This window comes from Elephantulus edwardii, unplaced genomic scaffold (genome assembly GCF_000299155.1).
Source record: "Elephantulus edwardii isolate Elephantulus edwardi_28Jun2011 unplaced genomic scaffold, EleEdw1.0 scaffold00424, whole genome shotgun sequence".
In the NCBI taxonomy this organism is placed as follows: domain Eukaryota; kingdom Metazoa; phylum Chordata; class Mammalia; order Macroscelidea; family Macroscelididae; genus Elephantulus; species Elephantulus edwardii.
Window position 1 is genome coordinate 814534 of NW_006400174.1, and position 6975 is coordinate 821508.

The 6975-nt window shown below is 58.6% G+C and overlaps 1 protein-coding gene across 1 annotated transcript; it reads left to right on the forward strand.

The window, feature by feature from the left end:
• Positions 1–2710: 2710 nt before the first annotated feature.
• Positions 2711–6070, forward strand: LOC102856043 (carbonic anhydrase 15-like). Its single transcript, XM_006902531.1, has 8 exons — positions 2711–2894; positions 3122–3157; positions 3626–3796; positions 4590–4750; positions 4883–4975; positions 5229–5295; positions 5403–5569; positions 5852–6070. The coding sequence occupies exons 1-8, from the start codon at positions 2711–2713 to the stop codon at positions 6068–6070; spliced, it is 1098 nt and encodes a 365-aa protein (XP_006902593.1).
• Positions 6071–6975: the final 905 nt, after the last annotated feature.

Below are 6975 nucleotides of genomic sequence, written 5' to 3' on the forward strand. Positions count from 1 at the left end.
TATACTATCGGCAGTACTCGGAAATGGCCCGCATGAGGACAGGTTGTCTCGGGACACTGCAGTAGCTGCTCAGGACCCCATCGGTCCAGCTACAAGTAACGGTCCAGTGCCCCCATGCCCTGAGATGGAGGTGCACCCTCCATCCTGTGTCAGCACCCCCAGCACTGTGTCTTTCCCCTTCTCTCCCCAGGAGGCTTTGAAGTTGTGAGCCTTCGCGCTGTGCTCAGGAATTGGGGTCCTGGATCCTCTGTGGGTCAAGCCTGTGACCCCCTTCCTCCTGTTGACAACCCAGCTCTGTGCCTCACCTTCTCCCACTCACCTTGTTTGTGCCATAAAGCGTTGTGGCTTGGGGGCAGGGTAGCTGAAGTAAATGTCCTAGATGGTTCCTGCCACGCAAGAGTCTCCCAGACAGCTGGGACCTAGCACTTGGACACTGGTCACACACGTCCCCAGGTTTCTGCCTCCCGAGTGTTCCCCCAGACAGCTGGGGCCAAGCACCCGGCCCCTGTTCACACAAGCCCCCAAGCTTCCTGGGTGGAGTTGGTAGTGGTCAGGGGAGAGGGGAAGGGGTCTTGCATTTTTGAGGTTGGAGATGAAGCGGGTTCCGTGCGATTTTTTAGCACATTGATATCTTTTTTACATAAGAATGTCTGGACCTTCCCTTTGTGTGCACGTGTCTGCGTGCGTGTATGTGCATCTAGGTGGTGGTGGGCAGTGGGACCCACCCCCCAGCAGGCATCATACCTACCAGTGCGCTGGCACTGAGGGGCGACGGGACCCTGCTCCCTCATTCCCTTAGCATCTCTGACCAAGAAGCCTCCCTGAAGTGTGCCGTCTGGGGGTGGGCTGACAAACCCTGTGGACTTGGTCCAGGGCTAAGCCTGCGCTCTCCAGCATGGAATGAGGAAGATTCCAAAGTGCTGCCCAGTCCTGAGTGCTCATCCCCAAGTGGCTGGAGATGTGAGCTGGCCCCTCCAGGTTCAGCCCCTGACCTAGATGCAGGCAGCCCTGCTGGGCAGGCTCATCACCACCACCTGCAGGCCATCCAGCCTTTGAGAAATGGCACCAAAGACAGGAATCCTGTGTGCTGTGGGAAGAAGGCCACATTCTGGGGTTGTCACAGTTTGCTGCTGCTGGCAAGGGTCCCCAGTATGTGAAGACCAGTCAGCAGCTCTACAGGGACCTGAACTAGCCCCCACAGAAGGTCCACAATCAGCCTTGGGGGAGCTGTACAGAGCCATGGGGCTGGGAAGCTTCCTTGAAGTAAATGGCCAGGAGGCTGAATAGGGCAGAGATGAGGTGTGCTTATGCCCTGCCTCTGCCCACCAAAGACCAGGTACCCAGCACTGCACTCAGAACTACTCTTATTCTTGGGGGAAGTAGAGCAAGGAGTCTGCCTCCCGCCTTCACCTCCCCCATTGACAGCACGTTGAAAGGTAGAATTTTACTCGATGGTCCACAGGCTCCCACAGCCGGTCCTTGATGCAATGCATCCCTGCTGAGCCCACCGTGCCCACCTGGAATTTGATACTGTACATTGTCCCAATGCTGTTTTGTATGTTTCCTCTCACTAAGGGTTTTTAGGTTGGGTTGGGTTGGGTTGGGTTGGGTTGGGTTGGGTTGGCTTGGCACTAATCCTTTTCTTAAGATGATGTGAGAACCATTTCATCCAGATGCCAAATAAATGTGTTCTGACAGTTTTGGTCAGTGTGCTGTGGCCAGTCCCCAGAACTTCTACCTCAGAGGTGCATGGCTGGGCGCCCCTGCTCCCCATGACTGTCCCAGGGGTCACAGCTTTCCTGGGCACCAGCACACTCCCTGAGGTCATTGGCCTGCAGACCAGGAAGGATGTCCAACCCTCACCCAGTGTCAGGCACTGGCTGCTAGGCTGGGCCCAGTGATGCCAAGCTTGCACGGGGTGCAGTAGTTGAAGCTTCATGGGGTTGGCCTCCCTCCTCTCTGTTGCCCCTTGTTCACCATTCCCTGGAAATCCAGGACTGTCCTGGTGACCCAGTCCCTGTGATTTACAGCCTTGAAAACCTGGGGTGGGGGTGGGCAATTGTACAACAATTAAAGAATTTCCCCCCCCCCCGAAAGAAAAGCGAACTGGGGATCCAGGGAGGAAATGTGCAACAATGAATGACTAGAAACCGGAGTTCCCTATAAACTTTAATTAAAACCTCAATTAAAAAAAAAACCGCCAGAGGGTCAGCTGTGTCACTGCCCACTTGATGGCAGTAGTCTCAGCCCAACACGTCTAGTGAGGCTCCTGTGAACCCCAGTGGGGAACAGTAAAGGACTCCCTATCCAGCCTGTAGGCCAAAACAAATCTCCCTTTCGAATGCATCTCCGGGGCCTGTTGGTTCACGGAGAAGGTAAGTTCCTGATGGGGTTGTGGAGCCAGGCCGACAGCTCTTCCATCCAGAGAGGGGACCACAGATACCCCGTGAGAAACGCCTTGTTACTGGCCTGATCTGATCACTCCGGTGTCCGCTCTGCTTCGTCTATAAATGGGGACGATAAAGGAATCACCAAGAGGACCCTGTGGCGCATTTCAGCTCCGGAAAAGTCCGGGAGTGCACTGCTGGACCAGGCGCCTGGGCTTCTCCCTTCCCACCCCCCACCCCCATCCTGCTGGCACCGACCCTCTGGGGGCTGGGCCAGTGCGTAAGACACCACGCCCCTTAGCGCACCCCACCTCTAACCCAAGATGCTCGCGCCGCTGCTCTTGTTCACTGCCAAGTCCTGCCGAGCCGCTGCCGCTGCTGCTATGCGCCACCAGTCTCCATCGCCCCGTCCTTCTTGGTCAGTGCTGTACGCCAACACAATGCAACTTTCGGGCTTAGTCCTCGTCTGCCTTGCGGTCCAGCTGGGCACGCGCGCGGAACTGGAGGGTGAGCACTGGCACCCTGTCCACCTGCCTCCAAACTACCCGCCCCTTGCCTTCATTTCTTTCTCCCACTGATGCTGAGGTTGTCTGCGCCACGACCTGGGAAGCTCAGCTGCCCCCTCCCCCTGTCCATCCCACGCCCCTAACCTTGTACCAAAATGCTGAGATGGGGCCGGAGAGGCGGGGGGTTAGGGGGGTTGATCTCAATTCTCTCCCCTACACTGCCCACAGACGCCTGGTGTTACGACTCCCAGGACCCCAAGTGTGGTGAGCACAGTGTTGCTGGAGGGTCTGGAGACCATGTGCCCGCTGGCTCCTAGACACTGCAGTTCACTGTTGTCCAGGGTCCGGCTGGCTGGCTGGGTTGTCCCTCTGCATGTTTGTCTCTGCGCTGGACCTTGTGCATGCACCACACCGCTGGTGCCCACATGCAGAGCTCCTGGATGACAGTGATCGTGCCCACGTGGGGGGGGGCAGTCCATGGGGTGACCCCATCTCCCCGCATGTGACTGTGTCCACACTATTGCTCTGGGATGGTGCCGCACTTCCTGATGGATCAAGCCCTTGGGGGGTGATAGCAGCATCGACCTGCCCAGATGTGATGATCTGGGTGTGTCCTGAGTTTGGACTATTTTCTGGATGTGGTGGAAAGGAAGGAGAGAGTGACCTTCCCTCTGTGTTCGCTCCCAGTCTGTTCCCCATACACCCTACTGTCTACAAACCCTGTCCACTCAGGCCCCACCCGCTGGAAGGAGATGGCCCCTGCTTGTGGGGGCCCATCTCAGTCCCCCATCAACATCAACCTCCACCTGGTCCAGCGGGACCCTACCCTGGGGCCTTTCATCTTCCAGGGATATGACTCTGCACCCTCAGGCCCATGGACACTGGAGAATAATGGCCGCACAGGTCAGCACCAGGGGGCCAGGACCCTCACAGCAACTCGGTTTTCCCCTCACATGCAGGGACAAGACCCCCTGCCCACGAGGCTGGGAAGCTCACAGGGGTTGGGAGCCCTTAGAGATGTACGTCAAGGGCCCCCACAAAGGGTTTGGAACTGACAGATGAGTGAGAACTCCCCACATGAAACAGAAGTTCCACAAACAGAAGTTGCAGGTGCAAAAGTCAACACACACACACACACACCCCTCAGGAGGAGCCAAGACAAAACAGGAAGACAGAATCCACCACAGTACTGGACACAGTCCCCATCCTTAAGCAAACCTAAAGGTGGCCTTCTCCGAGCCTGCAGCGTGGGGCCTCGCCTGCAGTCTTTTGAGTAGAGTAGGGGCTCCCCCTGGACCTGCAGAGCGAGGGTTCCTATGCAGGCTATTGAGCAGAGTGGGGCTTCCCCCCCAAGTCTGTTAGAGTAGAGGGCTCCCCCTGAAGCTTGTTGAATAGAGTGGGAGCTCCCCTGCAGGCTGTTGAGCTGGTGGACTGACCAGCACAGAGACTTGGTGGTCCTGTCCATTCATGTAGGGAGATCTCATTTGTGTGGTAGTTCCAAACCCTTTGGGGGGGCTCCCGACCCCTGTGAGCTTCCCAGCCTCGTGGGCATGCCCCTTAAGAGTGTCTTTCCAAGGAGATTAGGCCCTTGAGAGAGCAGACCCTCCAGAGCTGGAGGACCTCTGCTCCGACTCCTGGTCCCTGATTGAGGGTGGGTAGCAAGAGAGCAGTGTGTCACGCATTCCCTCGTCCTCAGTGCTCCTGCACGTGGACTCGAACACTCAGAGCAGACTGGAGATGCGCGGGGCAGGGCTGCCACCTCCAGGCTACCGCGCGCTGCAACTGCATTTCCACTGGGGTGCGCCGGCCCACGCTGGCTCAGAGCACAGTCTGGACGGACAGCGCCGCCCCATGGAGGTGGGACCCAGGGTGCGGGCACAGGGGCAGGAGTGCGAACGCGATGGTGGGGTGCGGGCACAGGGGCAGGGGCGCAGGGGTGGAAGTGCGGACGCGACAGCCCCTGTCCTCCTGACGCCCATACCCCCGCAGATGCATGTGCTCCACGTAAACACGCGCTACAGGACCATGCAGGAGGCGCTGGGTCACCCTGACGGGCTCGCCGTGCTAGCCGTGCTGTTGGCAGTGAGGGAAGGGGTTCCCAGACAAAGCCTAGAGGGGCGCGGGGGCCTGTGGGGGAGGACATGGGTGTGCAGGATTGCAAGAATTGGATGGATCCCTGTGCTAGCGGGCGGCTGTGAATCTGCAGGGTCAGCCTGGGTGGCCCCATACACCCTCCAGATCTCCCTCTACTCTCCAGACTTCCCCCTTTTGGCAATGCCACGCACAAAGCCCCTCTCACTTGGGGCCGCTACCCACCACCCACCCCCACCCCCAGGAGCAGGAAGCTAACAATGCCAACTTCTCCGTCCTCGTGTCTGGGCTGAAGAATGTGTCCCGACGTGGTGAGAGTACCGGACAGTGTCCCGCATCAGAGGCGCCCCCTGGGCGGGTGGGGCAGGTGGGCCCCCTTCCGGCAGGCCAGCTCCAATTTTCCCGCCACCTGGCCCAGGGCTTTCGGCGAAGCTGGCGTCCACTTTTCCTCTGGCTTCTGTGTTGCCGGGTGCCACCAGCCTCTCGCGCTACTACCGCTACTCGGGGTCGCTGACCACTCCCGGCTGCGAGCCCTCAGTGCTCTGGACCGTCTTCGAAGACCCTGTGTGCCTCGGGCGCACGCAGGTGAGCCTTGCGCTCCCGCGACTCGTGACTCATCGTGACTTGCGTGCAGGTGGCGCGGTTCCAGATGTTGCTCTCGGCCGGCCTGCTCCCCGGGCTCCTGAATGCACTTGCAGACCCCGCTCCAGAACCCACTCGAACTCACGCACCTCTTCCCTTTGCCGTCGCTATGACTCACTTTTTTCCCACCGCCAAGCGGCGCTGTTCCAGGCGGCGCTGCAGCCGGGGTCTCGCGTTTGCGCACTTCTAAGTGCAATGACTCGTTTTTGTCCCGCCCGCCCGCAGGTGGCGCAGTTCCAGACGGCGCTCCAGGCCGGGTCCCCGGGCTCCCGCACCCGGTTACTCGTTGACAACTTCCGTCCGCAGCAGCCACTGGAGGGGCGCAGGGTGGCGGCCTCTCCCGGCGCCTCGGTTCGGGCGGTGGCCCCTCGCCCTGGCCCAGCTTGCCTGCTCGAGGCTTTGCTGGGCTTGGAGCTCAGCCAGCGGCTCTTTAGAGGCTTGTAGACCCAGGCCCTCCACTCCTGCCACCAACAGGGCACACTGACCTCGGTGGCCAGTGGCAGAGAGTGGTCCACGTGCACTACGTCCTCCACGACGCGCTTGATTCTCACATTCTCCGCACGCCCATGCACACAGCACGGAGACCCCTGGTCACCCTCCCCGTCCCCCACCACAGTCAACCCTGAAGAACAGGCCCCCCCCCTCTCCAAAGCCCTCTGAAGGAGAAGCTGCCCTCGAATAAACAGAAGAAAAGCTGGTGCGCCTTATAAATGCCACAATTAGTTTTACATTTTAAACGTTTCATTATATTGTATTGTGTTTTCAGCGAATGTTCACACATACGCATTTTATTTGTGAAGGGGAGAGCTGATAAAGGGTCCAGGAGGATGCGGGTAGATGATGGCTAGGGAGCTTTGGTGGCTTAGGTAGTAAGGAATTGAACTGTCAACTCAAAGACACCCAGTTCGAATCTGCCAGCTGCACCATGGGAGAAAGATGGGCTGTCTCCTCCTATGCGGTTTACTGCCTCTGAAAACCTGCTGGAGGATCAGCTATGAATTGGTCCCAATTGGATGGTACCTAACAGAGCTGGCCTTTCCCAGGCCAAGGAGGTGTGGAGCTGGCTCCGAAGCTGGCTGCCCTGTGTCAGAAGGCCCAGACAATAGCAGACTGAGGTGTGTCCATAGTGGACACTCCAAAACTGGGCAGACTCTAAGCAGGAGCCAGGCATTTTGGAGAGTCGGGTCCAGCCTGTGGGAACGCTGAGTCCTTGGTGCTATTTTTCAAAAGATGAGAGTCCAGGGGCCAATTCAATGTCAAGTGACATTTCCAAAACCTGCATGGGTCTGGTCAGCAGGAGGTGGGACTGGCTGCCCGAATCCACACGTGTGTCGTTGCCACCGTGTGGA

Coding starts and splice junctions, on each gene's coding strand:
- LOC102856043 (XM_006902531.1), top strand. CDS start 2,711: ATGCTCGCGCCGCTGCTCTTGTTCACTGCCAAGTCCTGCCGAGCCGCT. Junction 3,158..3,625: donor CTCCCAGGACCCCAAGTGTG/GTGAGCACAGTG, acceptor CTGTCCACTCAG/GCCCCACCCGCTGGAAGGAG. Junction 5,296..5,402: donor GAAGAATGTGTCCCGACGTG/GTGAGAGTACCG, acceptor CACCTGGCCCAG/GGCTTTCGGCGAAGCTGGCG.